The sequence below is a fragment of the Urocampus carinirostris genome, chromosome 3, assembly GCF_059441175.1.
Source record: "Urocampus carinirostris isolate Australia breed hairy pipefish chromosome 3, RoL_Ucar_1.0, whole genome shotgun sequence".
Classification (NCBI taxonomy): Eukaryota; Metazoa; Chordata; class Actinopteri; order Syngnathiformes; family Syngnathidae; genus Urocampus; species Urocampus carinirostris.
In genome coordinates, this window is record NC_142351.1 from 64,359,201 (window position 1) to 64,375,282 (window position 16,082).

A 16,082-nucleotide genomic window follows, 5' to 3' on the forward strand; every position below is an offset into this window, starting at 1 on the left:
GGTTAAACTTGAGATAAACAATACCTGTAGCAAAACAATATTCAGGGATCAGATTATTGTTGAAGCTACCATACATTAAAGCAAATTAGACCGATGACCGATAACCGCTCTTTGAATTAACGCAATCATTTGTCAATTCTCACACATCTGCGTATTTATGTATGCATACAAGATACGGTAAAGAAGTCTTGATAACCACTTTTAAGTACGCATTGAATACACATCACTAAAGTGTGACCACACACACACCTAAGCCGCACTCATCCAGCTAATGGACAGGGCTGCGACTGGGCTGCAACCAGGGTTGTATTTCATCCCAGACAGGGAAAGGAGAACGGCCAACAGGTCCATTACTGGCAGGCGGATGGAGATTGTGATTAGGGGGAGGCAAGGAGACGAAAGAGGCGGGGACACAGCTGCAGGCGTACTGCGGCATGACGTCGCTGTGGAGTAGAATGTCACACTTGGAAAAAGCATTTTATGGGGGCGGGCTCCCAGAGCAGCATGGACACGGATGGAGGGGGAAAGACTCACTCAGCAGCATGCAGATAGAAAGGAAAGCCACTTGGTTGTTTGAGTCCTGATGCTTATATCTGGTGAGCACTGTCTTGTTTTCTCCTACAATTTTTTAGAGTTTGCCAGCCAATGTAGTTGTTTTAATGAGTTGATCTTGGAGAGAATACAGACTTGAAGAAAGTGAGGGTGGTGATGCATAGATCCAGTTACCAGTCATGATCCCATCGGCTGAGTCAGCTTCATTGACTGGCTTATGACTCAGCGTGATATACAGGGTTGATCTGTGACAAATCGTAGTTTTAGTTAAGTTGGCTGCTACTTTTGTGTTGCTTTTTAGCATGAAGGGCTATCAGTTTGATGGTTGGTTGGTTGGTTAGTTGCTTAGTTGGTAGGTAGGTAGGTTAGTTGGTTGGTTGGTTGTTGGTTGGTGGGTGGGTTGTTTGGTTGGTTGATTGGATCCCTTCACCACTAGGGTTGTAGGGGCACCGTTTCTTGTGGTGTGTCTTGGGCAAATACAGCCTGGTGGCGCCCATCTCTCCAGGCCAACATATGTAGAAAAGCATCCAGAGCATTCAGAGCAATCTAATCGGGTGAGCAATAGGAATGGTAGGAGCTATACATACAGCGCCGTCTGCACTGAAGATAAATACATTGGTATCCTTGTTTGCAGTATTTTGTGACATTTTTACAAATTAACTTTGCTCGGACCTTGTTTTGAAAATATTATTTAGGACAAAAATAACGGTCAAAAGTAAGCCTTAACACTCTTAAGTAACTTCGGGAGGGAGACGGATTTTACATGGTTCTTTAGATTGATATAGGACAAAGGCTCTGGCATTATTATTATTTCATAGATTTGATCAAAATATCAAACGTCACACAGTGAAATAGCTTTTGTTCGGAGAGCTTGTTTGGCAGTTTTTTTTAAATTGCGTCTTAAGATATATGGTATGTCTCTCTCTCCCCCTCTCTCAAAAAAATAGTTTCCCACATCTGGTTTATGGGGTTCAATTTAAATAAGGATAGGAATTAAAACAAATACACACATACACGCAGTCACAACAGAAATGGGAGTTACTGAATCTTTTGTCAAATTTTCGAAATGGTTCAGAAGTTTCCATATTCTAACGAAGATAGCATGCAAACAATTACTGAAGGGAGAGAAATAAGCAACTGAACACTCTGCTAAACTCTCCGTAAGTTTCAAATACGTTTTCATAACCAATTTACTGAAACTGCTCTTGCCTCAATGTTTGGTGTCTGGAACTGATGCAAACGAAATTGTTGGCGTTTTGTTTTACAAGCCTTGAGAAAATACTCCAGGAATTTCTCTTCTCGAGTTTCCCAAAAGTGTTAATCATTCTAACATTCACACAATGTTTGGCTTTGATGATCATCGTATGATTCTCCTCGTGCAAAATATCATTTTACTGCCAAATCACGAGAGCAATGCTGGAAAGTGACTTTGAAAATGAGTCACTTTAGTGCGGGCTTCTTAGCCATTGGCTCAGCGACTTTTCTGTTTGTCACAGCTTCCTGCCTCGGTGAATGGTTAGCTTCTGCAGACCAATGAGAGGGCAGCTGCACGGATGCACCGGCCATCCAGGAAAAAACACACCATTGTTTCTGAGACTTCGAAGAAGTGGCACCTCGCTACCTCCTTGTCGTAGATGAGGACGTAGGACACTGCTGGCAAGTAGGACTCTTTTTTTCTTATGTGTGTTATAATTAAAAGCATCTTTATTATGAGTCACGTCTTGATCATATTATCGTAAAGCCTAGTAATGATGGACAGTTGTAAAAGTGTTAAGTGAGTTTTATCATGGAATTTTTCATGTTGTAAAAAACTATTCAATGAAATACTTAGGTGTTGTTTCTGCATTTAAGTTTTGACTTGAAATAACGGATGATTTCATTCATGTCACTCACCCAAAATCAATGAAATACCGTCGTTCAGTACCAGACTCAATTACTGTCCCATGTATTTAAATAGTGTGGTAAATGGTAAATGGACTACATTTTTTATTATTATTATTATTATTATTATTATTATTTACACAGCTTTAACCAGTCACTGTAGACCTCCAAAGTGCTTTACTCTACACTTCACACTTTGCCTATTCACATACACACTCACACACCAATAGTTACCAGAGTCAGCAATGCAAGGCATATCGAGGCATTAGTGTCTTGCTCAAGGACACTTTGCCATTTAACTCAGAGCAGCCGGAGTCGAACCTGTCCCTAGACAACAGCTCTACCTCCTGAGCTATTGCCGGGTGTGTTCATTTGATATGCATTTCTACAACTGCTTGTATTATTACAATGTTGTTAAGATCTTTTTATTGGTGCCAGGTTGTAATTTTTAGAAATAGTGTATAAATGGGTTCATTACTCCACTTAAAATATATAAGGGCATTGAGTGATTTGCATATATACACTATATGTTATTTTTAAAAAAAAATTAGAATTATGTATTTTAAAGACACTGATAATGTCAACAATTTCTCATGGCAGTTACAAAACAACTCTCCTTGAAGATCTTAATTACCCATCACTTGTGAGCTATTTTCAGAACCAGTCCACGAGCTACTCAGGTGTTAAGGGATACCTGGTGCCTGTGGGCACAATGCTGGTGACCCATGATTCACAAGATATATGGATGGGTACAACTGCGGCATGTAATTTTTGTTGACTGTAGTATTTTCGCAGTGGGAGAAGAAAATAAAAATGAAATGTTTGAGAAAAATCTGCCAATAGACATGAGGCCTTTTTAGCAAGTAAGCTGGACTTTTGTATAATTTGTCTCTGTACTACTAGTCCTACAATCCTTTGTGGCATCAAAATATCCTGGACAAGGAAAACTGTGCATGATTGTGTACCAATAGGAGGCACTAAATATTACACACGGTCCCTTTTTATGTGCATACACTAATGCCTCGCTATTACGTGGTTTACTTTCCACGGTTTCGCTACTTCACGGTTTTGCATAGTGCGTTGTGTTATGCAATTTGATTTGAATAATTAAAACGTTTATACAGTACTTTTACTTGCTTAACAAATGATTGATCTTGTAAAAATAGTTTGTTCTTTGGTTTGAATGAATAATAGAGTTTTTATTGGATAACACTTGTAAAAAATAAAAGTTTATACTTCACGGTTTTCGCCTATAACCTGTTCTTTTTGGAACATATCCCCGTGATAAACAAGGGATTACTGTACATGCGAAAGTAATTAGGAAAATGAAAGGACTGATCATTGCAATCGGAATACTTAGTCAGACAAAGACCATAATCGGATGATTGTGCGCGTTTAAATGGTTTTATATATTCTGTAAACTGGCAATATAATCAATTTTCAATTATCATCGCTTTCATGCAAACGTACCTGTTGATGGCATCAATGTCCTTCAGGTGACACACTGAGGCATTTCTTTACTGTGTGATGAGTCACAAGCTTGTATGTCTGTGTGTGTGTTGGTAGCAGATTGTTTCTCTTCAAGAAATTATGAAGCAATTAATCCCAATGTATTTAATATTCTACACGTGTAATGTGCTCTTTTTGTTCAAGAAACATATTGTTGGAAGGATGCATTTCTTCCGGGGAAAAGTTCTTGCAGTGCATATTTTGACCAGCAGGTGTCAGTATCATACTTATGGATTGATTTGTAGGAGCTGCTCGAGAGATACTGAATATCATGGTAGTAAGAAAAATTATGTAGAAAATGTGTTTTGTTTTGTGTGTGCAAAAATGTGTTTTTGTAGGGAATCGTCAAATGGATACTGTTCTGTAAAAGTTCAATTTGGTTCTGAGAAACTAATGACTCTTGTTATTATGACTAATGACTCTTCTGGTTAGTCAGGTGTTTTTGAATGCATGTCTCTGTCTTGTCTTTGAGTCCTCTTTTTTATGTTTAGAATACTGTGTCTGACTTTTGATTTCACTGTGGACAGGTTTTCATACATACATGGTTGCATACTTATTAAGGATCGACTGATATACGTTTTTCAGGTCCAATAATAATTATTAGTATTAAGAAGAGGCAGTTAAACGATACTTGAAGCCGATATTTATTTGCTGTTAAAGCTCAAAAAATGGTGTGAAATTTTTTAATAATGCGAAAAGAAACAAAGAATATTTGTTATAAATTCAAATAAAACTAATTGCTCACTGAAACCTGTCACAGTAAATACATTAGATTTTCAACACACCTTACATGACTAATCTTTGCTTAAATCAAAAACTAACAGTGCAGGAAATAAAATTGGGTTTAGAAGCAATTAGTATAGAGGTACATACGTACTGAAATAGCTCACTGTTTTTTTTTGCAATAAATAAATAAAACTGTCAATACAACCAACGTGACTTAAGTTAACTTAAAAAAAAAATGCAATCGAAATTTCAACCGAGCTCGCAAATTAAAAAGTGTGGTTACTTCTGTCTTAGAGCCAGATTGAACTAATTAACTAATGTTATGGTAACAACTTATCACTCGGACTTTAGCTTGTTTTATTTGTGCTCTCGCTCAATCACAAACACACACGCTTGATTGATAAACTATTGTTATGATATGAGCTAATTTATCAGTCTCCACCTGAACGTGCTTCCCTAAACAAGTTAACTAAACTTTATACGCTATCTCTTAATCACAAACATATTTTTCTACCAAGGACTGCTGTTTACTCCACTTTAACATTATTCTTCCTGCTTCAGCAGCTCTACGCCAGTTGCTTATCAAATAAAAAGGTGTGGAGTGAGAAGTGTCAGAGACAGGAAGCTGGGGTGAGGGAGAGAGGCTAGGCTGCATCTGAGCCTAAATAATCGGCCCATTGAACAAATAAAAATGCTGATACCAATTTCCGTCAAATTCCGAAATATCTGTGCCAATTATCGACTTCTAGTACTTAAATGTTGAAAAAATATTCCAAACTCATCAAATTAAAATGTATTACTATAGCACTTTTCAGTATAAAAATATTTATTGTACAATAAGAAAATCAATATTGGTGAACATTTCAAGGGAAAAGGGTAAAGTACTATAAATTCAACAGCACTGATATTATATTTTGCATGTTGAAACAATAACTCTAAAATGTTCCCACAAGTCTCTAGGTTTTATGAGGTTGAGCAAATCACTTTGCGTTCTCCCAGATGTGATGCTTCACTAGTTTTCTATTCTTGCTATTTTTTTCCAGCTGTTGAATCTCACAACCTAAAATCTCCCTTTTCTCTTGTGGTACATCAAAATATTGAAAGCCGATGCTTGGCTGAGATACATTCTCCAGGGGCCCCAAGTCTACTACAGTAAACCTCTCGGATACAATGTTAATCGGTTTATTAAGAATAATGAAAAGGACTTCCGGTGGCGCCACGTGGTAGAAGGCAGCAAAGAAAGTCGCTCTCGTGGTAATCAATTCTGAGTTGGGTGAAATTCCTGTATGGCGAGGTAAGAGAAATATATTGTATTTAGCCAATGTGTTTCAAACCCCGATACCCAGGCAAAAACAATTAATTTAAAAAATAGTGTATAGTAAGTACTTCTTGTATGCAATAAATTATATACAGTAGGGCAACTAAGTTTTTAGTCAACCACTAAAAGTTTCTTCATGTGAAAATATCAGAGAAACTATGAGAGACAGAATGTAAAAAACCAAAATTACATTGTTTGATTTAAAAAATAAAATCATGACGCAAAATAAGGGTTTGGTCAATATCAAAAGTTCATCCCAATACTTTATGTACCCTTTGTTGACAATAAAGGCCAAAGGTTTTCTGTAACTCCTCACAAGCTTTTCACACATTGTTGCTGGTATTTTGGCCCATTCCTCCATGCAGATCTCCTCTAGAGCGTTGATGTTTTGGGGCTGTCTTTGGGCAACACTGACTTTCAACTCCCCCCACAGATTTTCTATGGAGTTGAGATCTGGAGACTGGCTGTGCCAATCCAGGACATAGAAAATTGGGATCATTTTTATGCTTTAAGACCCAGCCACGTCTCATCTTCAATGCCTTTGCTGATGGAAAGAGGTTTTCTGTGCTAGGTTTTTTTTTTTTAGGGGGGGGGACATAAACATAGTGACATGCAAACATAACTTGAGATGATGTTCCTAGAGCAGAGAGTATATGACTGTAACAAAACATATATATATGTACAAATAAAAACACAATTGCAGTTGAATAAATGGTATTTTTTGTCATTATACAAAAGGAAAAAGAAATTGGAGGGCTCCTCCTTTCAAGAGTAAGAAACCCATTCAGGCCTCGCTAATATTTTCAATTAGTGGTTGACTAAATACTTATTTGCTCCACTGTATATGTATTTAAAGGAAACATGGCAATAAATGTACCTTTAGTGTGACATAACATGAGGTAGGAGTGGAGTTAGTGGGTGAATACTGAGTGGGGGGAGAGAGAGCAGTGTCAAATTTAAATTGAGTTTGTTGCTTTAATCGCCTCCTTATTCCTGATGATTGTTGCAAGTGTTGATTGGTTATGGCCATCTTCCTTAGCAAGGGTAACAATGTCTGTGCTTTCTCGTATTTCTTGGTAGTCGCAAGCTTCGTTTCAATGGTTATCATGTTTTTGCTTTTCCCTTTAGCATTATTGCAAGTCTTGGTACCCATAACTAAACCTAAATTCAAGTTTGTTACACATGATTCTGAACTGAACAAGAAATAGAAAGGGAGCATTAGCTCAGGAGGTACAGCGCTGGTCTTGGGATCACGAAATTGCAGGTTCGAATCCCGGCTCTTCCGTTTTACATGGCGAAGTGTCCTTGGGTAAGACACTGAATCCCTAATGCCTCCAATAAGCAAGTTGGTGCCTTGCATGGCTGCACGGCCGCTATTGGTGTGTGAGTGTGTGTGAATGGGTAAATGTGAAGCACAATGTAAAGCGCTTTGGGAAGTCTTCATTGACTTGAAAAGCGCTATATAAATGCAGATCATTTCATTTCATTTCACTGTGGCAGAAAAACAGCCAATACTGTAACGGCGTAATCATGATTTCGTGATTAAAAAAAAAAACAATAGCAGGATAGCATCTCAATTGATGTAGACCACTATCAGACATGCATTTAAGAAGCACTTTACTTGCACGATCATATGCATAAACACCCTAACATGAAAAATACATCTAAAAATACAGATTTTGGTACCCTTGTTAAAATACGTTGAAAAAGATAGAAAACAATAGCATGTATCTTTAACTATTTGTGTCAATGCCTCTCTAAATCTTGATTTTTTTATGTTTTGGGGCTCGCAAAAAAAATTTCTTTTTATGTCAAATGATGTGGAAAACGGCCAAAAACATTTTAACTTAAATAGAAATGTGAAAAAGTCGTAAGATAGGGAGGCTGCCTACTGTATTATTATGTGCTTGAAGACTGGACTTCAACTGCTTTTTTTTAATTTCCAGTTGGGGTGCAACAACGAATTGATAAAGATCAATTACTGTATTTTCCGCACTATAAGGCGCACATAAAATCAGATTTTTTTTTCAAAAAGCTGACTATGCGCCTACCAGCTCAGTAGCCTAGATGGTAGTGTGCCCGCTTTGAGACTGGGAGGTCGCTGGTTCGCGCCTCGGCCGAGACATACCTAATTGGTATAATGGCGGCGCCCTCTGTTGGCTGCGGCTGCATCGACTCGCTACAACGGGTCAGGTGTATCGACATTTCGTTCTGTGTACATTGTTACAAAGAATGACAATACAAAGGAAATTATTATTATTATTATTATTATAATCCGGTGCGTCTTATATATGGATCAATATTGAATTGCAAGGTCTCGCAACTAAGAGAAGCAGCCACCGACTCCATTTTTCGCGTAGAAGAAGTGCGCTGTGCATACTGGGAAATATTAAACACCGATTCTCTTTTATTTGTGCGTTTTTATAAAGACCCTGAAATGGCTCCTATTAAGAGACACGCTTACAACGCAGAGTTTAAACTCAAGGCGATCAGTCACGCAGTAGAACACGGAAATAGAGCAGCAGCGAGAGAGTTCAACATTAATGAATCGATGGTGCGGAGGCTTAAGCATGAGGATAAGCTGCGCCAAGTAAGGAAGACTAAACAAAGTTTCCGTGGCAATAAAGCGAGATGGCCACAGTTAGAGGACACACTTGAACAGTGGGTTGTTGAACAAAGAGCAGAAAGGAGAAGTGTCGTACAATAACTATTCGAATGAAGGCAACAGCGCTGGCACGGGAACTTAACATTGAAGAATTCAGAGTTGGTCCTACTTGGTGTGTATTTCAGTTATTATGTTATTGTTTTATTGTTATTGTTTTGCACTTGTTGTTTTTGCACATTACGAGTGTCACTATATTGCGATTGCCCTAACGTTTAATTTACCATAACAGTATCAGATGTTTTTTTGCGTGTTGACTAAATGGAGGAAAAGTAAAATGTTATGCCTTGCTGTTGTTCAAAGATGTTAAAGATGTGTCACGAAAATGCTTTACCTCAGAGAAAATAATAAAACAGCTGTTTATTCATTTTGGGAGTGAATGGAGTTGTGGAAAGCTTGTTTGTTATCTATTTATAAAGTTTGACTGACCTATCTGACTGTTTTGTTGACATTCCACATTTATTTATATAGCCCTTAATCACAAAAATGTCTCGAAGGACTGCACAGGATTACAATTCTAAAATTGCACAATTACTTGATCTTAAACCAGCATGCACTTATAGCACCTTATAATGCGATGCGCCTTATGTATGGAAAAAGTTTAAAAATATATCATTCATTGAAGGTGCGCCTTATAACACGGTGCGCCTTATAGTGCGGAAAATACGGTATTTAAAAGGGTTGGCAACTAATTACCTCATCAATTTGTCGCATTGAGCAATTTATGAGTGAGTAAGCACGTTAAATGAATCCAAACACATTGGATCTTGTTAAGAAGTTGTAAGGTTGTAGCACCACTTTGGTCTGGCAGAGGGCGCTGTAAGACAGTTTTTTTTATAAATAAATATCCTACTTTAAAAAAATTATTTCGTGTTGAACATAACTTCATTTCAAACAAAATTATCATGAAAAAGTCAAACACTACAAAGCTACCAATTTTTAAGGGATTAGAAAGTGCCGCAGGAATACAGAGATAAAAAAATGTAAATAAATTAATAAAATATATAAAGTCAAAAGAAAAATAAGAATGATGACATGTTTATCTCAACAAAAACGGCATATTCGTAGGCGTATTATGTATCATTTGCACATTAGGAATGTTCATCATATTCAAATATTTAACCCTAAAACCAAATTCGTTAACAATATTTTGTAAGTGGGTTTAGATTTTCTACAAATTTTGCTACACATAAACTTTAAATCATTGCTCTTTCATCTTAGCCTCACATGCGGAAGGTCCCTGGTTTGAGATAGGGTGGAAACGTATATTGGCCTGGAAAGGGATGGGTCCTACTAGGCTGTACTTGCCCAAGAAACACCACAGGAAATGGTGCCCCTTGTGGTTAAGGGATCCAACCAACAACCAACCAACCATTAAAAGTCTAAATGTAATATGATCTTTGCATAAGGTGTTAAGCAAAGAGTATCTTACACATTTGCACATGTCTAGCATACTTTTGTACTGTATGCATTTTGTTTATTAAGGTATTTGACAAATACTTGGATCTTTTTCATTGTTTAATATTACAGAGTATTCTGTTATTTTGCGCACTGTATTTCTATATGTCCAAAACGTCAATATTTAAATGCAGAGGCAAATTAAGAATGTATTTTGAAAAATCAAATTTTTCGATTAATCGAAACTACTGTATAATCGACCGAGTCATCAGTTATGAAAATCATTAGTTGCAGCCCTAGCAGGACAAATATATCAGTTATGTTCCAGCCTTCATCTGAAAACAAGCACTATTCGTGGTTGACTTAATTACTACGCTTGTCATGTGCTCAATTCACATGCTGGTTATGGGAACTGCTTATTATGTAAGCTTTTGCACAAGGTGTCCTCAACAACATGCCTTTCTTCTTTCATGCAACTCTCTCTATAGGTCATTATGAGCGGAGGCGTCAACGTGAGATCCACCCTTCGTGCCCCTACCCCATCGGGAATCCCTCTCCCACGCACGTCTTTACCTGTCCCACAAAAAACAGAACGGCACCAAAGGACCTTGACACCTATCTCCAAACACACACCTCCCCAGTCTCCTTCACTTAGCCTTCAGAGCACCAATCTGCCTAAGTCATGTCGGAGAGATTCGCAAAAAAACGTTCAACATTTCCAATTAACCCGGCGACTGGGTAGCAAAAGTGCTGTCCAGGGCTCCTACTCTGCCTACAGTAGTCCACTTACACAACGTAGGGTTCTTCCACCACACTCAAAAGACACTCTGGATCTGGGAAAACCCACACAGAACTCCATGGATTTTTCACTTGATGGAAATTGTAACAGACAACTATGCACAAATCGAAACCAATCTCAAGGAGAGCATTCCACTTTTAGGCTCAAAATAGACATACCAGATGTGGTGTCTCAAAGAGAAAAAGAGCGTAGAAAAGTGGACCCAGCCCAATCTTGTATCTCAAACAATGGCAACATCTACCATGCGTCCACTCATACAATTCATCAAGAAGCTGTCGGTCCTCTTAATGACTCCGCTGCCCAGTCGGACGAGGAGATGAAGACTCCGGATGAATCCAGTACACCTTCCTCCACCAGTCTTCCGTTGCTCCCGCCGGGCATGTTTGCCTTGCCCACAACAATCTTGCGATCTTTAGATCTGCCGGGTCAAAGCCAACCAAAGCAACCCACATCATCGGAAATGCCGGCTCCACGAATCAACATGGTGGCAGTGGCTCCATTCAGCTTCAGGTTAGAAGACACACAGCTCTTCAGTTGCTTACACTGTAAAGAGATCTTTAGCACTATTTCCAGACTATAAGTTGCTGTGGAGCAGGGGTCTCCAACCTTTTTTTTAGCCGAGAGCTACTTTTTGTTACTAATTAGCACAAAGAGCACCCAGATTAATATACATTTCTAAAATAGCAACTTATTTAGATGGCTTGCTAAAAGGTAGCTTAGCTAGAAAGGCGAACAGGTAAAAAACTAAAAGATAGCTGGATAGCTAACTAAACGAATAAAAAGCCATCTAAAACAAAGCTAGATATCTAGCTAGAAGGGAGGCCAAAATGTAGCTTGTTAACTGGCAAAAAGGGTAAAATCTTAGCTAGATAGCATGCAAAAAAATATTAAAAAAGCTAACTAGATAGCTTGGTAAAAGACCAAAAAGGTAGGAAAATACATTGCGACAACGCAAAAAACGTAGCCAGATAGCTAGCTAAAAAAACTGTACATTTTGTCTTGCACATAAATTGAAATTTGGTTAATTGTATTTCCTGTAAAATAAATGAATAAATTATGAATAAATACATGTGTTTAATACATAAACACATTCTCTTTCTACTCTCTTAAATAATTGCTTTAAATAATTGTAAATAATTTAATATTTTTTGGGGGCCTTGAAGCCCATGAACTGGAATTTATTTATTTGAATCTCGAAAATAACAACTTACCAGAGTCATGTTATTACTATGTTACCGAGTGGATTATTAAATGTAGTGTAACTGTCAACCAATAAAAGAATAATTTTACTAGGAAATCCCAATGACCCAGCTCTGGTGAGCTATTTTTAGAACAGGTCCACGAGAACCTCAACTGTCCTTAGGGGGGATCAGGTTGGAGAACCCTGCTTACTAGTTTACGTCCGCAAAGGAGTAAACCAGTGATAACCGAAGCGCAAAGTAGCGAGGGGTCTCCTTTTGTTTGCTGTCAAATATAAACATAGTGAGAGATGTTTTGTGTTGACAGGCTGCAGGTGCAAGAAGGTGAGTTATCTTTGGATGAGCTGAGTGACTGTTCATCCGGATCCATTGAGATCTGCTGCGACGACCTGACACCAGGTTAGACAAATCCACCCTTCATACGTGTTTGCTCAGCCCAGCCGGTTAAATCTTTCAGTCTAGTCTGGATGACATCGGACTTTCATCATATCTGGGTTCATTCCAGTAGTCAGACACACTTATTGCAACAGTCTCACAATTCGTGCCAAGAGACTGCTGTATGACTTTCATCTTTGAATATGATGACGGAGGAAGAAGCTGCTCAGGCTAAATAAATGTCACCTAGTCTTCAGGCTTTAGCTGTCGTCTCTAAAATAAGGTGCCACACAAATTTGAATGTGTGCCTCAGACTTTTGCTGACTGTAGTGGGTCAAGGAAAAGAGATATAAAGGAGAGAAGTGCTCTGAATGCTCGGGTGAGGGAAGATGTGGGTCAGTAATGGGATAAAAAGGCTGCACTCACCGCGAGTAGGATTTACTTTCCTTTAAAGCAGGGGTCAGCAACCTTTTTGAAGCTACATTTTTGTTACTGATTAGTGCTGTGGGTTACCAGTTTGATTTACATTTGTAATATAACCACTCAACATGATATACTTAGTTGTAACTAGATGGATAGATAGATAGATAGATACTTTATTCATCCCCGAAGGGAAATTCACATTTCCAGCAGCATCCCTGAGCTGAGAACAATACAATAATAAAGCAAAAAGAATACAATATACAAATACCCAGTGTGACGTGCAAATGCCCACTGTAGCGTGTTATATAGAATATCTAAATAGTGCTACACAGAATACATATTGCAATAAAATTCGGTAATATTCAATGTAGGTGGTGTGGTTTAATGTGGGCTTTTATTCTGCCGGGTAGAGTTAAAGAGCCTCATGGCATGAGGAAGAAAAGATCTCTTCAGTCTGTCCGTAGTACAAGACAGTGACAGCAGTCTGTCGCTGAAACTGCTCTTCTGTCTGGAGATAATGCTGTGTAGTGGATGCGATGTATTGTCCATGATTGACCGTAGCTTTTCCAGTGCCCGTCTCTCAGCTACTGTTGTTAGGCAGTCCAGCTCTTTGCCCACAACAGAGCTCGCTTTCCTAGCCAGTTTATTGAGACGAGAGGCATCCTTCTTCTTGACGCTGCCTCCCCAACACGCTGCCGCATAGAAGAGGGCGCTTGCCACAACTGTCTCATAGAATATTTTCAGGAGCTTTTTGCAGATTTTGAAGGAGGCCAGCCTTCTGAAGAAGTAAAGTCGGCTTTGCCCTTTCCTACATAGAGCTTCTGTGTTGGCAGTCCAGTCCAGTTTGTTGTCCAGCTGCACACCCAGGTATTTGTAGGTCTGGAAAAATTCTACACATTCTCCTTTGATGGTTACAGGAACCGGGTGAGTTCTGGTTCTCCTGAAGTCCACCACCATCTCCCTGGTCTTGGTGGTGTTCAGGTGCAGGTGGTTTGCGTCTCTCCATCGAACAAAGTCCTGAATCAATTTCCTGTACTCCTCCTTCTGCCCATTTCTGATACATCCCACGATCGCACTGTCGTCGGCAAACTTTTGCACATGGCAGGACTCAGAATTGTACTTAAAGTCCGATGTATACAGAGTGAATAGGAACGGAGAGAGCACGGTCCCCTGCGGAGATCCTGTGCTGCTAACCACAGTGTCCGATGTACAGCCCCCCTGTTTCACATACTGGGGTCTGCCTGTCAGGTAGTCCGTAATCCATTCTACAAGGTGTGAGCTAACTCCCATCTCTGTCAGTTTCCTACTCAGTAGCAGAGGCTGTATGGTATTGAAGGCACTGGAGAAGTCCAAAAATGTAATCCTCACAGCCCACTTAGCCCTATCCAGGTGAGAGAGGGATCGGTGTAACATGTATACTATAGCATCCTCCACTCCCACCTTCTCCTGGTAAGCAAATTGCAGAGGGTCGATGGCGTGACGGACCTGTAGCCTCAGGTGGTGCAGCAGCAACCGCTCCATGGTTTTCATCACATGTGATGTCAGGGCGACCGGCCTGAAGTCGTTGAGTTCCTCAGGTTTCGATTTCTTTGGGACTTGGATGATGCAGGATGTTTTCCACAGCTGAGGGACCCTCCCCTGTTCAAGGCTCAGGTTGAAGATGCGCTGTAGAGGGTCTCCCAGCTCAGACGCACAGGCTTTCAGCAGTCGGGGGGATACTCCATCTGGACCAGCTGCCTTGCTGGTTCGCAGCCTCCTCAGCTCTCCACACACCTGGGCTGCAGTTATTTTTAGTGGGGGGATGTCTTCCATGCTAGTGTCCAGAGGGGGAGGGGGAAGGACAGCTGCAGTACTCAGGGGTGAGGATGAGGCGGAGTGGTCAAACCTGTTGAAAAAGTTGTTCAACTGGTTGACTCCCCCACATCCACATCTACATCCACAGCCACACCCTGCTTGGTGCTGCAGCCAGTAATTGTTTTCATCCCTTCCCACACCTCCTTCATGTTGTTGTTCTGCAGCTTTTTCTCCAACTTCCTCCTGTACTGCTCCTTCCCTTTCCGGAGCTGGACTCTGAGCTCCTTCTGTACTCGTTTTAGCTCCAGCTGATCACCATTTTTAAAGGCCCTCTTCTTTTGGTTCAGAAGGCACTTGATGTCGATCGTGATCCAGGGCTTGTTGTTGGCATAGCAGTTATTACTTTGTTATTGCCCAGCTGTAATTTCTATAACTTGGCTTAAAATACATTCACTCAACCACTTAAACATTTGCCTTGTATAAGGGCACGGTGTGCTGTAAATGAATAACATCTAGGGTAATTTTAAAAATACATTTGGAAGAATTTATAATATTTAAATTTATAATATAAAAGCATTGGCCATGTCAATGACTTCTTATTCCAAATAGAAATCCCATTTCCTTGATAATCCCAATTACCCATCAATGGTGAGCTATTTTCAGAGCTGGTCCACAAGTTACTCATTTGTTCATAGGGGGCTATCTGGTGCCCGGAGGCACCAAGTTGGTGACCCCTGGTTTAAACTTTTGATCCCATTCTCTTCTCATACGTTTCTCTGAACATACTGTGACATAAAATGAATAATCCTTTCCAAATATATAGAGACATCTTGGTCTTTTATTTCGTTACAATGCCAGTTTTAGCCCATTCTATGCCCAATAAAACACATTTAAAATTGGGTGGGTAGTTTGAGGGGTCTTTAAAAAGGTTTAAATTATTTTAAAAAAATTAGTAGTATGTGTTAACAATGCCCAACTGAGTTCAAAGTGACTATTTATTTTTTCAACCACACCTGTATACTTTCATCTTAGCCACAAAGTATGTCACGCTGGAGGAAAGGAGATGGGGGTGACGGGAGGGGAGGAGAGTGATTTCACGCGCGTCATTTGATTCTGGGATGAAAATTGTGAAAGTAAGAAAAAGACTGTTTCAAATACAGTCCAGATGCCAACCCAAACCCAAAAAGATAAAAAATAAATTGTTTATTTAATCACATGTAAAAATTTCACATACTTGCACGCGCGACAAAAGGAGCTTGACAGAGGCTGCAATGATGATTTCAGCCAGAAGATAGCGTCAGTAAGTAGAATATTTTGAAGTTACTGACACCACCTTTAAATGGTTATTTAGGATTTTTTGTAGTCTTTTAAAAAATCAATGAATGACCTAAAATGTTTTTACTACCTTGTTACGAAAAAAATGGTGACTGCACATTATATAAGGCA

General features: G+C 39.4%; 1 protein-coding gene across 1 annotated transcript in view; it reads left to right on the forward strand.

Moving 5' to 3' along the window:
• The first annotated feature begins 494 nt into the window (after positions 1-494).
• Positions 495-16,082, forward strand: part of LOC148370451 (myosin-binding protein H-like) — a 195,285-nt gene continuing 179,697 nt past the window's right edge. The window contains exons 1-4 of the mRNA XM_088332979.1: positions 495-596; positions 2,049-2,212; positions 10,535-11,355; positions 12,352-12,443. Of these exons, the coding sequence (XP_088189105.1) occupies positions 10,541-11,355; positions 12,352-12,443 (907 nt within the window). The 5' untranslated portion in view covers positions 495-596; positions 2,049-2,212; positions 10,535-10,540. The remainder of the gene's footprint in view (positions 597-2,048; positions 2,213-10,534; positions 11,356-12,351; positions 12,444-16,082) is intronic.